This window comes from Pelodiscus sinensis, chromosome 1 (assembly GCF_049634645.1).
Source record: "Pelodiscus sinensis isolate JC-2024 chromosome 1, ASM4963464v1, whole genome shotgun sequence".
Lineage (NCBI taxonomy): Eukaryota > Metazoa > Chordata > Testudines > Trionychidae > Pelodiscus > Pelodiscus sinensis.
This window is the reverse complement of record NC_134711.1, coordinates 266,416,492-266,435,232: the sequence shown is the minus strand read 5'-3', so window position 1 is coordinate 266,435,232 and position 18,741 is coordinate 266,416,492. Positions and strand designations below refer to the sequence as shown.

The 18,741-nt window shown below is 44.4% G+C and overlaps 1 protein-coding gene across 17 annotated transcripts in view; it reads right to left on the bottom strand.

The window, feature by feature from the left end:
- Positions 1–18,741, bottom strand: part of MYCBP2 (MYC binding protein 2) — a 368,898-nt gene that overhangs the window by 171,683 nt on the left and 178,474 nt on the right. For all 17 annotated transcript variants that reach the window (XM_075918843.1, XM_075918845.1, XM_075918849.1 and 14 more), the window contains one exon: positions 4,613–4,831. In XM_075918843.1, the coding sequence (XP_075774958.1) occupies positions 4,613–4,831 (219 nt within the window). The remainder of the gene's footprint in view (positions 1–4,612; positions 4,832–18,741) is intronic.

Sequence of the window (18,741 nt, the reverse complement as noted above, 5' to 3'; positions counted from 1 at the left end):
ATGTGGCTCTCTCCTGTTTTATCTTGAGGAGTACACAATGGAAGAGTGACAGTGATGGAAAATGTACAAGAAGGGCACATCCCACTTCATTGTGAAGGTGCCTACTATGGACTGAGGACTGCTTCAGAGCAGTAATGTGGGCATTTGGTATTGGTGCTAGTTGCAAATAGGTGTATTTTAGTTTCCCTACCATTTAAATACCGGAACTAGCATTTTGAGGTTGAGTTCCCACTCGTAATTTAGAGTGAAATGTCTGCTGAGATTGTCCGCCAGGATATTGTCCTTGCCTAGTAAGTAGGCAGCTCTCAGATGTATGTTGTGAGGAATGCAACCATTCCAGAGTTGAAACATTTCTAAGCATAATGGATAAGAGCGGGCCCGCCCTGACATTTTATGTAGTACATTGTCATGAGATTATCCGTAAATATTTGTACTGTTGTGTTCTGAATCAAGGATAGAAAGCATTGACACACATTGTGCACTGCTGTCCATTCCAGGACATTTATATGAAGCCTGGACTCCTCTGGAAACCAATGTGCTTAGACGGTATGATGGTTAATGTAGGCACCCCGGCTGATGAGAGAAGTATCTGTAGTAATCGTCATGGATGGTGACTTGGGGCGAAGAGGTACTCTACTGCAGATATTGCACGGATTTGTCCGCTAAGATGGGGACTCCTTTATTTCGGCTGATGTTACCAGCTTGTTGATGGGGTGAGTGTAGCCTGTATATTGTTTGTATGCATGTCTATACTAGTCTTATTTTCAGCCAAGCATTTGGACCACAAGTATAGCTGCTGACGTACGGCCTAGCAGTTATAGACACAGTTTTGCTGTGACCTGCAGGCTGTTCTGTGCTGTTTATGCAAGATCTGCAAGTGTTAGAAACCTCTGATAAGGGTGTGATGCTGTGGCAGACAAGCTATCTAGGTGAATGCTGATGAACTCCAACTGTTGCGTTGGGGTTAGTGTTCATTTTTGCAAGTTTAGCTGCCTAGCTTTTTGGAGAGAGTCTTGGAGATGGGAAACTGTTCTTTCTGTATTGTGTGACCCTTTTAGGAGGCAAGGGTCTAGATATTGGAAGATGACAATTTCCATTTTGCAAAAGTGTCTTACTATCATTGCCAGGACCTTGAAAAGACCTGAGGGAATGTGGAAAAGGACTCTGTACTGGAAACAACAGTTGTGACCAGCAAATTGTAGGTATCATCTGTTTGCTGTGAGTATTGCATTATGAAAATATGCATCCTGTAGGTTGATGTCTACAGCCAGTCTCCCTTCTACAAGGCAGGGATTATTGTGCTGAGAGTTACCACCTTGAAACGCTGTGTGCAAATGAACTGGCTGAGGTTGCGTAAGTCAAGGATGGGTCTCCAGACTTCCATTAGCTAGCTTATAAGAAAATAGCAAGTAAACCCTCCTCCATCCTGTGTTGTTGAAACAGATGTTCTATTGCTCCAAGCTTCAGAGGGTGATTCAGTTCCTGCATGAGAGCGACCTCTTGATATGGGTCCCTGAACAGGGATGGGTGAGGGAGTGATGGGGAGGTACATGAAATAGGGAGGCAAAAACCAATTCACACAATTTCTAATACTCATCTATCTGTGGTGATAGCATTCAAGGATGGATAGCAGGATGCTAGGCAGTTCCCAAATGGGGAGGAAGTGATCGGACACTGCCTTTGAGAGTTAGGGGTTCTCTGGCCCCTGACCAACCCTTTAAAAGGTTTGTCTGGATGTCTTCTACCGCAGTCTGGACTTCCCTGGGGAAACCTGACAGGCATAGCTAGGACACACGTCACATGACTACCACAGTAGAGATGGAGCGAGCTGCTGTACCACCTGAGTCGAGCACGGCCTTGAGCACGGTGTGGGAAATAAGTACACCCTCACTGATATTTGCCTTCTACTGCTCTCTTCTGTTGTCTGGCAAGTGTTCAATATAAGATGACATGATAGCAGTTTTCAGGTATCTAAAAGAGTGTCACAAGGAGGAGGGAGAAAACTTGTTCTTCTTGGCCTCTGAGGATAGAGAAAGAAGCAATGAGCTTAAACTTCAGCAAGGGAGGTTTAGGTTGGACATTAGGAAAAAGTTCCTAACTGTCAGGGTGGTTAAACATTGGAAAAAGTTGCCTAGGGAGGTTGTGGAATCTCTCTCTGGAGATATTTAAGAATAGGTTAGATAAATGTCATTCAGGAATGGTCTAGACAGTAATGGTCCTGGCATGAGGGCAGGGAATTGGACTCAGTGACCTCTCGAGGTCCTTTCCAGTCCTAGTATTCTAAGATTCTATGTTAAAAAACATTGTGTATATACTGGGCTAATAAAGCAGCATAATTTGGGTGGCTGATGAATATGCTTTTCTTTCAAATAATTCTAGGCACTTCCAATCCCTACCCCGAGATGTAGTGCATGTAGCGCTCTGCCTGCCCCTTCAATTTACTGCATTCACAACTAAAGAGTTTGTACTAGGATGAGAAAATAAAAAGTCTGCTCCCTGCCATGCCACATAGTACATTTTCATCACACCTTTTGCAGGCTGGAGGAATAGTGGCCAGAGTATGCCATGTGGTCTTAGCAGGGTCCATTTGGTAAAGCCAGCCTGACAGTAAAGGAAGCATGGAGGATATCTCAGTCTGTGCTGGGTCTCTGGTAGGTTCACAAACAAATCTTTAAGAAGTCTGTCCCCTTTTATAGTAATAGAGATGTAGTTGTGTTAGTCTGGTCTTGATGAAACAAAAGACAGGACTATGCAGCACTTTAAAGACTAACAAGTGCATCTGGCCCATGAAAGCTTATCACCTAATAAACCATCTTGTTAGTCTTTAAAGTGCTGCATAGTCCTGTCTTTTGTCCCCTTTTATAACGTTCTTGAAAGGACTTGAAATTATCCCCTGCGGTGAGTGGCAGGGGCATGATGGTAAACATTAAACGAGAGACCCAAAGAGAATTCAATGGCACCAGAATTGAGCATATATACAGTATTCATATATTAGATAACTTTTGCGTATTAACTTTTAAGGACATATTCAGTTGTATACTTTGACTGTTTTGTGCTCTCCTAAAAAAGTAAAAAGTAGCCAAAGCATACTGGTGAATCTAATTTAATATGTTCAGTGTCTAGCTACAGAACTTCAAGACAAGTGAGAGTTGAGGAGGACCTACTGTTCTACTAAATAACTCTTTCCCCATTTATTTCTCATCACTGAGTCATTTCAATCAATTCAATTAAGCATGCAAATTAACTGGGTGAGGACTGGTTACAACAGCACCATTTAAGATCAACCTAACATATTGACCTTGAACTGTCTACAATTATAAATAAGCTACTTTAATTTCAATATCATTTCCTCAAACATAACCTCTGCATAAGTCATCTACTGACAACACTAGAAGAAGCACGTTAAAATGTTCTAATCATTTGACACAAAAAAGATCTGACCTGGTTTGCTAGGTTCCTTAAATGAACCATTTTATATTAATTCTAATTCAAACTAATTAAGAGATTTACATGCATGTTATCTGGAATTTTGAGGGTTCCATATAGGAAGAAAATACTGCAAGGTCAGAAACGTAATTCCATTAGGAAGCACGGGCAATTTAAAGCTCAAGTGATTATGTCTATATTCTGCATCAGCTGCCCTGCTCTCTAAACAAAACATAGGAGCAGCAGATAAGAAAGCATTGCAACAGTATCAATGCATATCAGCTTATATCAATTCACTACTTCCAACGTTCTGCTTCATAGTTATGATTTCACGGTCGCTGTGAAACATACCAACTCTACAAATGAAATGATTTAATGAAAATTACAGGCACAACTTAATCTTTGAGAATTTCGCATCCTACATGGTGGTCAGACAGAATTCATTAACCATTGTAATTGCCAGATCTCCCAGCCAATAACACTAGAGGTGCTTCAGTATCAGGGATTTCTCCTTGCTCAGGGCTAACTATATTTACACTGAAAGCTCTGAGATCAGATTTCATAAGAGCACATCTTAGCATTCAATAAGGATGTTGGGGATATGTGTTTGGGCTATTTTTCCCCATGAGAAAAAAAACCAACAACTTTTGGGGCACTATCTGTTAGGTTCATGAATAAGTAAGAGTTTACCAGGAGCTCATAAAGAACATGTTTCCGATAAAGCACAGCATTACATAACTATGTAACTTTGCTCTTTAAACTTTAAAAATGTTATTAAAATAGCCTTCATCTATTTTGATTCATAACAAGAAATAAAATGTCATATTTTTAAATAAACCATCTAAAAAGACCCCTTCTGCTGAACAGACAATAAATCAGATATGTTGCAACAGTAAAAACAGCAGAAAACTGAATTATAGCAACAGTTAAAACTGTGTATACAAAATAAGAATTTAAGTAAAAGATTTAAGTTACAACTTCACATAATTTGCCTCAGGACAAGTGTGTGACTCATAGCATAATGAGATTCATATATACATGAAATCAAGTAACAGTGCAACACTAACACTGTATGCTCACAGCTTAGACACAAACTACATAACATTAGAAATATTCTTAAAAATTCTATGCATACTTTCAATCTATGATATGTATTAAAAAGCACAGACATACAAATGGCCCTTACCTTATAGTGGGTAACACAAGCTGGTTTATAAGGGTGTTCACTTTCTATGACAGCATAATGATTTGAAGTAGTACCAGCTGAGAGCCCTTGCTCAGGCTGGTTCCCTGTGGTGCTGTCTGTAGATTGATTGGGGTTAAAGGAAGGAGGGGCATATTTCTGATTCAAGATGGCTACAGAGGGAAGTAACTGCTGTACTAGGCCGAAGACTTCAACAGCAACCTGCAATATGAGACACAGTAGAAAATAATATTTTATCTGATATGAAGGGAGAGAGTAAAAAAACAAAAACAAAACAAAACAAAAAAAAACACACCTTACAGTTCTCTATAATACGCATTTGGAATAGTCTCAAAATTAACACTACCATAGTTCAGTTATTTTACCAGATAAAACTGAGGAGACAAATGAGCGCCAGCTATCCTGAGGGAAACTTCGGAGGGAACCAGCTACTAGATGGTTCGATTAGTCTTTTGCCCCTATACCCAGGTTGGACAACTGAATCAGGTGTCAGGACTGGTATGGACCTGCCACCAGAGTTTCCTCTGGCTTCACCCTGCCCAGGCATAGTTCACCTCCGGGCAAAGCCAGAGGAAACTCTGGTGGCGGTCCATAGTGGTCCTTATGTACAAATCGGTCATCCAACCTGGGTATAAAGAGTGAAAGACTAATCGAACCATCTAGTAGTTGTTTCCTTCAAAGCTCCCATCAGGATAGCTGGCGCTCAGCAGTCTCCTCAGTTTTATCTGGTAAAGCGAATGATTAGAGGTCTTGGGGCTGAAACGATCTCAACCTAGTCTCATATTTCAGTTATGTGATTTGGGTTTTTTAAAGCTCTATTTCTCCCCATGGATCAAGTGTCAATGCATTAGCTAATTTCAAAGAGTCAAATACAGTAATGAAACTGGTAATAACGTCCTTCTTTGCAGTTTAAAAATGCTTCATTAAAGTACCATGTTGGGGAGCCAAGTATTTTGAATAATGAGTAATCATATTGCCACCAAAAACATTGGGCACTATGTAGTAATTGGAAGACAAAACACAAATACTCTCTTAAAGGGATAGAGTAAACTTAAAATCATGCTTGGATTACTTCTATTTTAAATCTTCAAGAATTTTGTTCTATCTGAAGGACCTATTCTCTCCATCCTCTGGCTTCCTAGTTTGTGTGTTTGTGAACTTTCTGTATAGACAGTTTCTCCCTTGTTACATGTGCCTTACAAACACGTATGAAAAGAAAATTAAGCAGAAGAATGCGTTGTAAAAACTAGAACATGGCAAGGATAACAGCATAAATAATATCTGAAACTACTTTTAACTTGGTGATATAGATTAGATTTTAAATTGAACACAGAACATAAGAACAGCCATACTGGGTCAAACCAAAGGTCCATCTAGCCCAATATCCTGTCTGTCTACAGTGGACAATATCAGGTGCCCCAGAGGGAGGGAATACAACAAGTAATCCTCACATGATCCCTCCCGGGTCAGCCACCTACAGGAAAACAGAGGCTAGGGTTACCATTCCTATCCATCCTGCTAATAGATATTGATGGATCTACCCTCCATGAATCTATCTAGCTCTTTTTTACCCGTTAAAATCCTAGCATTCACCACATCCTCTGGCAAGGAATTCCACAGGTTGATTGAGCTGAGTGCAGAAAAACTTCCTTTTGTTTGTTTTAAACGGGCTGTCTATTAATTTCATTTGATGACCCCTAGTTCTTATATTGTGGGAACAAGTAAGTAACTTTTCTTTATTCATTTTTTCAACACCTGTCATGATTTTATAGAACTCCATCATATCCCCCCTTAGTCTCCTCTTTTCTAAGCTGAAAAGCCCAGGTCCCTTTAATCTCTCTTCATATGGGACCCATTCCAAATTCCTAATAATTTTTGCGGCTTTTTTCCTAACATTTTCCAATACCAATATATCTTTTTTTTGAGATGTATGCAGTATTCAAGATGTGGGCGTACCATGGTTTTATATGGAGGCAAGAAGATATTCTCTGTGTTATTCTCTATCCCGTATTTAATGATTTCTAACATTGTTTGCTTTTTTGACTGCTGCTGCACATTGAATGGGTGTTTTCATAGAACCATCTACAATGTCTCCAAGATTTTGCTCTTGAGTCGTAATAGCTAATTTAGTCCCCAACATTTTGTATGTATAGTTGGGATTATTTTTTCCAATGTGTATTACTTTACATTTATCAACATTAAATTTCATTTGCCATTTTGTTGCCCAATTATTTAGTTTGGTGAGATCTTTTTGAAGCTCTTCACAGTCTGCTTTGGTCTTAACTATCATGAGCAGTTTGGTATCATCTACAAATTTTGCCACTTCACTGTTTACCCCTTTTCTCCATATCATGCGATTGGTCTCAGGACAGAACTGGCTTTAAAGCCAGCTCCCCCCCCGAGAAGCGCTTCCCCCCACCCTCCGCTGCCTCTTTCTGATAGAGGCAGCAATAGGGATGGGAAGAAACTAAACAACTAGTTGTGTACATTCCTAAAAGCAACTAAAGTATAGTAATGTAGAGCAGCAGCAATGTGCGTGAAACAAAATCTTGCAGTTTTTCCAATTAAAAAAATTATTGGAGGATTTTTATTATATAAAGCATATTCTTCCATGAAAGAGTGAGTACAGTATGCTTTGGTTTATGGCTTCAAGTATCAACATTTGAAATAATTCATTTTCATGAATTAAAATTTAAAGATGCAACCACCCACTCTTCTGGATACCCACTCCATTAATGGAAAAAAACAATATAAAGAACATTTCACCACAGCTGTGGATATTCACTAAATACATCAAAATAAACCTAATTCTTTTCAACAATTATCTCTACAAAATCTGCCCCAAAAAAGGTAGTTCTGAGAATACCCTAAGATTAACAATCACAACTCTGACAGACCAAGGAGTGAATTAAATCCGAAGTCCAGGGACACTCAAAGAGCACTTATTCAGCAGCACCATTCCATTTACAATGAAGACACTACAGCAGGAATGCCTTTGTTGATTTCAACTGTGAGCATGGCATGGGAAGAGGATTGATTTACTCAGGTAACCAGTTCCCAAACCACTAAAAACTTTGTATCAGCTTGTCCTACCTTGTACCTGATTGACACTAAGAGAGGTCACTTACATTTAATAGTAATTGTAGGTCTTTGAGATGTATGTCCCTAAATATACTCCACATCATTATATAAGCATGCCTATGTAAACGGCATTGGAGATTTTTGTCAGCAGTGGCCATGGGTCTGTGCCCCAGATTCCCTCATGCTTTCGTACGAGGGCATAAAGAGTAGGACCAACCTCCCACCAATTCAGTTCCTTTTCAAGCATGATAATGTAGCAAGATATATGAGGCAAAAGTAAATGAGGGAGGACAATGGGAGCACCTAGAAGAGTGCACATCCAGTTACTGTATAAGGTATCTAATCTCTACATTTTGGACCAGTTTTTCTATGGGTGTGCCACATCAGTAGATGCGCATGCCCTGAAAGCAATATTTCTATCACACAAGGGTGCTGAGAAGGTGGATTCAGTATTGAAAATAGAACAATGCCACAAAAATTTGTGTCAGGTCTGTATGCAGTAACAAGGATGTTATGCTGAGAGAACTTGTATGCCGAACACCAGAAAGCTGCTTTGCAAGAAGCCTGGGAGAGGTATGTTACTCAGCATGTCAACAGAAGTAGATTGAGCCCTGGTGAAGTAAACAACTCTTGGAGTGGAAAAACCCTGAGGCTAAGATGTATCCTACAATTATTTGGACAGTCTGAGTGCAAAATTCCTTGCCCTTTCATAAGTTCCGAAAATCAGATTAAAAAGTCTGGCTTAAGCCCTAAAACACCTACTGGAAGCCCAATACTCTTCTTACATCTAGAGCATGAAGATTCATTTATTTTCTTGAAGAGTGAAGGCTGGGATAAAAACATCATTAGGTGAATCTGTTGGTTGTCATTAAATTCGGAGAAAACCTTTGGAAGAAAGAATGGCTGTGGATGCTGGCCCAAAAGAATTGGGCAATCAAATTGATTAAGGGACTGGAGCACATGACCTACAAGGAGAGGCTGAGGGATTTGGGCTTATTTAGTCTGCAGAAAAGAACAGGGAGGGGAGATTTGATAGCAGCCTTTAACTTCCTGAAGGGAGGTTCCAAAGAGGATAGAGAGATGCTGTTCTCACTAGTGATGGATGGCAGAACAAGGAGCAATGATCTCAAGTTACAGTGGGGAAGGTCTAGGTTGGATATTAGGAAAAACTATTTCACTAGGAGGGTGGCGAAGCATTGAAATGGGTTACCTGGGGAGATAGTGGAATCTTCATCCCTAGACATTTTTAAATCCTGGCTTGACAAAGTCCTGGCTGGGATTATTTATTCAGGGTTGGTCCTGCTTTGGGCAGGGGGCTGGACTTGATGACTCCTTATCAGGGAGGCTTCTCTAGCAATGATCCTTGAGGGAGTGGACTGTATAAATGGAACTCCTATGCACACCTGGATCTTTCCACACAGAGTATCAAAATACCTATCCTATGGGATCCAAATATCCACTTGGATAGGCTGTATTTGTTGGGAGTACAGATGTTTTCTGAGTCAGACCTAAGAACACCAGAAGAGGAAGTTACTCACCCTGTGCAGTAACGATGGTTCTTCGAGATGCGTGTCCCATGGGTGCTCCACTGTAGGTGTCGGGCTTGTCCCGGCGCCGCAGATGGGAGAACTTTCGTAGCCGTAGTCTGCCGGACCGTGCATGCGCGAAGCACGGCTAGTGCTCTTTCGCGCCATTTCTGTTCGCGCGGTCCGGCTCCCGCCAGTTCCTCCTGATCCTCTTGGTCTGAAAGACAAATAAGAATTCCGAAGAGGGGAGGAGGGAGGGTCGTGGAGCACCCACGGGACACGCATCTCAAAGAACCATCGTTACTGCACTGGGTGAGTAACTTCCTCCTCTTCTTCGAGCAGTGTCCCGTGGGTGCTCCACTGTAGGTGAATTTGCAGCAGTAGCCCCTGAAAGGAGGGGGGTTCGGTGCTATCGTGCTGCGGCTGTGGACAGCACCGCTGTTGCCACTGCTCCCTCTGGAAGGTGAAGGTTGGGAATAGCATAGTGCTTGGCAAAGGTGAAGTTTGACGACCATGTAGCAGCCCTACAAATGTCTTTTAGAGGGACGCCCTTTAGGAATGCAGTTGATGTAGCAACTGCACGCGTTGAATGCGCTGTTGGATTCTGCAACAGTGGTCTACTACGTAGAGTATAGCATTCCTTTATGCAGTTCACTATGATTGACGAAATGCGCTGTGCTGACAACGGGTGACCTTTAGAATGGTCGGCTGTAGACACGAATAGCGTGTTTGTCTTCCTGATGGACATAGTCCTGTCTATGTAGAAAGCCAGGGCACGTCTGGCATCCAAAGTGTGTAACCGAGCTTGTTCTGCCGAGACATGGGGCTTTGGGTAGAACGTGGGAAGTACTATTGGTTCATTGATGTGAAATCTTGAATTCACTTTCGGAAGGAAAGTGGGTTAAGGACGTAAAATGACTTCTTGATCGGTAAACAGAGTGTATGGGGGTAAAGCCGATAAGGTAGCCAGCTCACCAACCCATCTTGCAGAGGTTATCGCAGTGAGAAAGATAACTTTAATTGTGAGAATGCGCAAGTCGCATGTGGCCAAGGGCTCAAAGGGTTTTTGAGTTAACGTGTTAAGAACTAGCTCTATTGGTTGTGCTGGCTGTGTTCGGTGTGGAAAAAGATTAGCCAAGCCTTTCATGAAATGCCACATCGTCGGGTGAGAGAAAACTGAATAACCGTCTAGAGTGTGCTGTAACACAGTGATTGCAGCAACGTGCACTTTAATAGAGGCGCAGCTGAGAGAAGAGTTCTTAAGGTGCATGAGGTAGTCTAGGATACGGTGAATGGGCACGGAGTAGGGATCCAGGAATGCCAACGAGCACCATGCAGAAAACCGTGCCCATTTGTGAAGGTAGGTGGATCTCGTGGATAATTTTCTGCTATGTAAGAGAATGTGTTTGACCTCTTGCGAACAGATTATTTCTGTTTGTTGGAACCAGCTAGGAACCATTCTGTCAGTGCCAGAAGGTCGATCTGAGGATGGAACAGACGCTGATTCTTCTGGACAAGAAGGTCGTGCCTCTTGGGCAGAGGGAATGGACGACGCGCTGACATCTGATGGAGGTAAGGAAACCATGTTTGCCTTGGCCAAAAAGGAGCTATCAGGATTACAGTGGCTTTGTCCATTAGTATCTTCTCTAGTACTACATAAAAACATAAGAACGGCCGTACTGGGTCAGACCAAAGGTCCATCTAGCCCAGTATCCTGTCTACCGACAGTGGCCAGCACCTGGTATCCCAGAGAGGGTGGACTGAAGACAACGATCAAGCGATTTGTCTCCTGCCATCCCTCTCCAGCCTCTAACGGACAGAGGCCAAGCATACCATATTATCCTCTGGCTAATAGCCTTTTATGGACCTAACCTCCATGAAATTATCTAACTTCTCTTTAAACTCTATTGTAGTCCTAGCCTTCACAGCCTCCTCTGGCAAGGAGTTCCACAGGTTGACAAGACGCTGTGTGAAGAAGAACTTCCTTTTATTAGTTTTAAACCTGCTCCCCATTAATTTCATTTGGTGTCCTCTAGTTCTTCTATTATGGGAACTAATAAATAACTTTTCTTTATCAGCCCTCTCCATACCACTCATGATTTTATATACCTCTATCATATCCCCCCTCGGTCTCCTCCTTTCTAAACTGAAAAGTCCCAGTCGCTTTAACCTCTCCTCATACGGGACCCATTCCAAACCCCTAATCATTTTAGTTGCCCTTTTCTGAACCCTTTCCAAGGCCAAAGTATCTTTTTTGAGGTGAGGAGACCACATCTGTACACAGTATTCAAGATGTGGGCGCACCATAGTTTTATACAGGGGCAGTAAGATATTCTGGGTCTTATTTTCTATCCCTTTCCTAATAATTCCTAGCATCCTATTTGCCTTTTTGACCGCCGCTCCACACTGCGTGGAAGTTTTCAGAGAACTGTCCACGATAACTCCAAGATCTCTTTCCTCATTTGTCGTAGCCAAATTAGCCCCCATCATGTTGTACGTATAGTTGGGGTTATTTTTCCCCAATGTGCATTACTTTACACTTATCCACATTAAATTTCATTTGCCATTTTGTTGCCCAATCACTCAGTTTGGTGAGATCTTTTTGGAGTCCCTCAAAGTCTGCTTCTGTCTTGACTATCCTAAACAGTTTGGTATCATCCGCAAACTTTACCACCTCACTGCTTACCCCTTTCTCCAGATCATTTATGAGTAAGTTGAAAAGGATTGGTCCCAGGACTGACCCTTGGGGTACACCACTAGTTACCCCTTTCCATTCTGGAAATTTACCATTTATTCCTACCCTTTGTTTTCTGTCTTTTAACCAGTTCTCAATCCAAGAAAGGACCTTCCCTCTTATCCCATGGCCATGTAATTTACACAAGAGCCTTTGGTGAGGGACCTTGTCAAAGGCTTTCTGAAAATCTAAGTATACTATATCTACTAGATCCCCCTTGCCCGCATGTTTGTTAACCCCTTCAAAGAACTCTAATAGATTAGTAAGACAGGATTTCCCTTTACAGAAACCATGTTGACTTTTGTCCAACAAATTATGTTCTTCTATATGTTTTTCTAATCTGGGGATTAGAGGTGAGGGAGGCAACGCAAACAGCAGTTGATGGCTCCAATCGTATAGGAAGGTGTCTCCCTTGGAGTTCAGACCTATTCCTGCCCTTGAACAGTATTGGGGGCATTTGGCGTTCATGCAGGTCGCAAATAGGTCCACTGTTGGAAATCCCCAGGAACGGAATATGGTTAAGAGAACTTCCGGGTGAAGCTCCCATTCATGCTTCAGGGAAAAATGTCTGCTCAGTGCATCGGCTATAGTGTTCTGCTGACAGGGTAAGTATTCTGCAATCAGGGAGATTTTGTGGTGGATGCACCAATTCCATAAGGCAATTGCCTCGGCGCAAAGTGACCAGGATCGGGCCCTGCTCTGCCTGTTTATATAGTATACCGTCGTCATGTTGTCGGTAAGATTTCGGATAGTTTGAGCACGAATCTTTAGGAGAAAGTGACGACAGGCATTGCGCACCGCTCGCAGCTCTAGGATATTGATATGCATCATCGACTCTACCTTGTACCTGATTGTGTTCCAGATGTGCACCCCAGCCTAGTAAGGATGCATCGGCGGTCAGTTGTATTGTCGGTTGTTGGCGACAAAATGGAACACCCGACATCAGATTTTTGGGGACTGTCCACCAAGTTAAAGAATTTCTGACATGCGCGGGGATTGGTCCTCGTTTGTGGACATCTCGAACATTTGGAGTGTAAACAGTAGCTATCCAGTGCTGAAGACAACGAAAGTGTAGTCTTGCATGTTCAACGACGTATGTCATGGCTGCCATGTGTCCCATAAGCCGGAACATTGTAGGAGCGAGGGTTTGGGACTGGTGGTGATGGCCTGTATAAGATCTTGCATTGCTTGAAATCTGATTATTGGCAAGAGAGCACGAGCAGTGGTTGAGTCGAGTTGTGCACCTATGAATTGTATCGATTGGTGTGGCCTCATGGCCGACTTTGGGATGTTGATGATCAGGCCCAAGGTTTCGAAAACTGTTTCTGTGAGGCATATCATGCGCAGAGCCTCCGCCGCTGAAGACACCCTGATTAGGCAGTCGTCTAGGTAGGGGAATATTATTACACCGAGACGCCGTAGGTACGCTGTTACTACTGCCAGCGTCTTGGAGAAAACACCGGGAGCCGATGAGAGACCGAAGGGCAGGACCCTGTATTGGAAATGGCCTGCTTCTAATTGAAAGCGTAGACATCGTCTGTGAGCCGGGTGTATCGCTACATGAAAGTAGGCGTCCTGTAAATCGAGGGACATGAACCAATCTCCGCTGTGAAGGACTGGAATGATAGTGGCTAGGGTAATCATCTTGAAGCAGTGCCTCTGCAGATACCGATTTAATCCTCTGAGGTCAAGAATCGGTCTCCATCCCCCTGATTTTTTCTCTGTTAGGAAATATCGGGAATAGAACCCCCGTCCCCGAAACTGTTTTGGTACTATTTCTATTGCTCCGATGGTGAGGAGGCGATCGACCTCTTGTTGTAACAGAGGCTCGTTAGATGGGTTCCTGAAAAGGGATGGGGTGGGGGGGTTGGGTGGGGGTAGAGTGGTGAATGGAATGGTATGCCCTAGCGTGATTGTTGTCAATACCCATCTGTCAGTGGTGATGTGAGACCATCGGTGTTCGAACGGTCTCAGGCGATGATGGAATAATGCCTGTGGAGGTTTGGGATGGGTGTTCAGCGGAATGGTACACAGTCCCTTGACTGGGATGTCAAACTTGTGGCTTGGCATTTAGACGGCCAGATGTTTTTGGCTGAGGTCTTCTTTTCTGCTGGCGCTGCCGGTTGCGTTGCTGGTCCTGCTGCCTGTATTGGGATGGTTGAAAGGTGAACGATCTCTGTCTCTGATAGGGAGTATACCTCTTCCGACGAAAGGGAGGAGTATACATGCCTAGAGTTTTGAGTGTGGTTCTTGAGTCTTTACCAGAATGAAGCACCTGATCAGTTTTATCAGAGAAGAGATTCTGTCTGTCAAAGGGTAGGTCCTGGACTTTGGCAAGAAGGTCTTTAGGAACTGCTGCCTGGTGTAGCAAAGAGGCCCTGCGCATGACCACGGATGTAGCTGTGGTATGCGCTGCAGTGTCAACCATGTCCAAAGCTATATGGAGAGCTGTTCTGGAAGCTGCATAGCCTTCTTGGACCACCGCTTTAAGGACTTCCCTTTTGCTCTCGGGTAGATGTTCCAGTAGGGGCTCTAGTTTGGCATAGTTATCAAAGCTATGATTAGCTAATGAAATACAGGACTATGTAGCACTTTAAAGACTAACAAGATGGTTTATTAGGTGATGAACTTTCGTGGGCCAGACCCACTTCCTCAGATCAACTAGTGGAAGAAAACAGTCACAACCATATATACCAAAGGATACAATTAAAAAAAATGAACACATATGAAAAGGACAAATCACGTTTCAGAACAGAAGGAGGATACGGTGGAGGTATCAGCAGAGTGAATATGTGGACAAAGCTGGCAACAGGGTTTGTTGCAAGGGAAAGTACCAGGGTTGGTATTAGTGTGGTATGTCCTGTGGTTGTTGGTAAGAATCATCTTGAGGTTAGGTGGTTGTCTATAGGAGACTATGGGTCTGTCTCCCAGAGCTTCTTGGAGTTTAGTATCCTGTTCCAGTACTGTATACTGATACCATTATTGGACCTAACCAAGTGAGTTATAAGATCAAGAATACATATTCCTGCGTATCCAGAAATATAATTTATGCTATCATGTGCCGAAAATGTCCGTCTGCTCTGTACATTGGACAAACGTCTCAGACACTTCACCAAAGGATCAATGCCCACAAAACAGATATTAGACAGGATCACAAAGAAAAAACAGTTTCTTGCCATTTCAACCGGAAAGGACACTGTCTCAACGACCTAATTACATGCATCCTACTCCAGAAGACTTTCAAATCTGCACTTGAAAGGGAATCCTCTGAACTGTCATTCATGCTAAAATTTGACACGCTCCGCGGGGGGTTGAACAAAGACACCAACTACCTTACCCATTACAAAGATAGCTTCCCCAATTATCACCTCTAATACCATTAGCTCACAGACATCTACCTTTCCTCACCTCTAATATCATTAACTCACAGACATTTACCTTCCTCCCTCCTCCCCCGTATCCTCCTTCTGTTCTGAAATGTGATTTGTACTTTTCATATGTGTTCATTTTTTTTAATTGTATCCTTTGGTATATATGGTTGTGACTATTTTCTTCCACTATTTGATCTGAGGAAGTGGGTCTGGCCCACAAAATCTCATCATCTAATAAACCATCTTGTTAGTCTTTAAAGTGCTACATAGTCCTGTATTTTGTTTCAGCTACACCAGACTAACATGGCTACATTTCTATCATGATTAGCTAATAGCGCCGAATAATTTGCCATTCGGAGTGTACGGGTAGCAGACGAGTAGACCTTTCTTCTGAAGAGGTCTATCTGTTTCATGTCCCTGTCCGGGACACTCTGTCTTTGTTGCAGGCCCCTCATTCTTTGTTGGGCCACATCGGCAACCAGAGAATTCGGCTGAGGATGAGAGAAAAGAAACTCCATCCCTTTGGCCGGAACGTATTATTTTTTGTCTGCTTTTTTGTTGGTGGCTGGTGCAGAAGCCGGCAACTGCCATATGTCGTCAACAATCTCCAGGATGGCATCATCCAATGGGAGAGCCACCTTCACCTGCTGTGAAGGTTCCTGAGCAGGTGGTGGGATTTCTGTTGAACTTCCACAATCTGTACTTTTTGTGACGCCACCACTCTCCTGAAAAGGTCTTGAAACTGTCGAAGATCGTCCGACAGAGATGTGTCTTCCTGGAATAGGATTGGTCGGTGGGAGATTGGTCTTGAGGCTCATCCTCAGTGGTATGTTGTAGGAGCACCTGAGGCTCGGGTGGTTGGGGAGGCGGGATCCCTGATGGAGTTGGTGGTCTGGTTGCTGCCGGTAAGGGTTAACACTCCCTGCTGGGTGGTGTGTGTGACCGATGAGGAGAATAAGATACAGAGGAATGTCGAGAATGAGAGTAGTGCCTATAATAACGGTGTTCCGGTGACCTATGGTAATACGGGGAGCGGTGCGGCGACCTGGTATAGTAACGGGTCCTGTGAGAGGTATAATACCCATAGCGACCAGAGCGTGATGGAGACCTAGGAGATCGGGATCGTTCTCTGGATCTCGGAGTTGGTGGAGGTGACCGACGATAACGGCGCCTTGGAGAGATACGCGGAGAGTGGTAGACCCTCTGCAAGTGCCTCATAGATTGGGGGGAGAGACCCGATGAAGGAGAAGGCGGTTCCGGTGAAAATTGGATGTTTTCTGGTGAGGGAGATGGTGTGATGATTCTCCTAGATGTTCGGTGCATGGCTAAAGCAGTCCGTCCCACAGAAGGTCGTGCAGGCTGCACATCTCCTTCAATTGGTGCCGGCGGTGCCGTGTCAGGAGGCAGAGAACATTGTGGGAGAACAGACTCCCAAGCCGGGGTGAGTTCCCGCACTGAAGAGTCGCTCGGCGCTGGCGAGTTACTTGGTGCCGGTGAAGGGCATGGTGCCTGAGCATCTGACAGTGCCGGGGGGAGACGTGGTGCCGGCGACGCAATCGGTGCTGGAGGTTCTTTCGGTGCCGAGGTGGAAGTCGGTGCCCTAAGAGTGGTCTGCGCCGGGATCGCTTGTGGCGCCACCGTTGTGGGCGGTGCGGAGGGTGTTCTCGGTGCCGTATGTGACGTCGGCGCCGGGGAAGGCTTCGGTGCCGACGATAGCTTAGGCGCCAGAATAGTCGCGGGCTGCGGTGCCGAAGTACTGCGGCAGTGCTTCGCCTTAGAAGGGCCATGCACGCCCGAGATGCCCAGTTTGTCCCCCACGCTAACACATGTCAAGGGAAGGGAACGAGAAGGCGATGGTCTTTTCTTCGCCTTCTTTGGGGATGGCTTGGATGAAAGAAGAGGGATACCGGAGTCACTTCATCTTGTGGCTGTAATGCTCTATCGAAGAGGAGCATTTTGAGCCTCATATCCCTGTCCTTCCTTGCTCTCGTGGTAAGTTTGGAGCAGTGAGGGCACTTCTGGGGTATGTGCCCCTCACCCAAACAGCGAATGCAGAGAGCGTGACCGTTGGAGGCAGGCATTGCTTCCTGGCATGAGCTGCACTTTTTAAAACCAGGAGAACCCGGCATGGTCGCCTCTGTCTTCCTCTGACGGGAGTCAAGAAGAAAAACTATTTACAGGTAACTTCTGAAGAAATTTTTTTTTAAACTAGAACGACTACGACTAATACTAACTAACTATAATAACTGGAAAGAACTAACTATGAACTAATCTAACTAAATCCTATAAGTTCTTCCTCTCTCTCAGTCTGACAGAGTCTGAGGAGAAAGCAATATTCCGTCCACGGCCAAGGATGGCCAGGAGGAACTGGAAGGAGCCGGACTGCGCAAACACAAATGGTGCGAAAGAGCACGAGCCGCGCTTTGCGCATGTGCGGTCCGGCAGACTACGGCTACGAAAGTTCTCCGATCTCCGGCGCCGGGACAAGCCCGACACCTACAGTGGAGCACCCACGGGACACTGCTCGAAGAAGCAGCATAGTGTTGTTAACATCATCACAAACATGCTGGCTGCTGTATGGTGTAGAAGTTGTAGACAAGATCTTGTTGTGTTTTCTGTTCTCTGTTATACTGTTAAGATGAAACTTGACAGAGTGTTGATTATGTCTCTGAGCAGATATAACCTGGTGGTAGAGTCGTCCAGACTGGTTCTGACGTAGTCTTTTTGTTGCATGACTAAGAGTAGACTTTCCCCCATTGAGATGAAGGCCCTATGAGTGAAACAAAGATTAATCCCTGCTAGTTGCTATGTAAGCTTCAAGAAATAGAAGGATGCTTCAGGAGTCAATTGTCCAGTCCAGGGGTCTCTGGGACATGGTTCTCACGGTGCCTCCAGAGGTAATCGCCTCCTTACAGTGGTGGACTCAGGAGGCTGTGGTATGCAGCGGGGTTCCATTTACTGTGCTTACCCCCGATCACTCTGGTGACAGACGCCTCGGACCTGGGTTGGGGAGTGCACCTGGGGCATCACAGGACCCAGGGCTTGTGGTCTCCTGCAGAGCAAGCCCTGCACATAAATGTCCGGGAGCTCAGGAGAGCCTGCGAGACCTTCCTGTCATAGCTGTCCCGCTGCTCCGTCCTGGTGTGCCTGGACAACACAGCAGCTGTTTTTTAACCTCAACAGGCAGGGGGGAGCCCAGTGACCTCTCCTCTGCCGCAAGGCTTTGTGGCTGTTGGACTTGTGCGTGGCGCACGATATAGCTTTGCAGGCAGAGTACCTGCCGGGGTGCAAAAACTTGCTGGCCGATGCTCTGAGCAGGTCTTTCGGAGCCCACAAATGGTCCCTCAAGGATTCAGCCCTTCGTCCGGTCTTCCACAGGTGGGGTTGTTCCCTACTAGA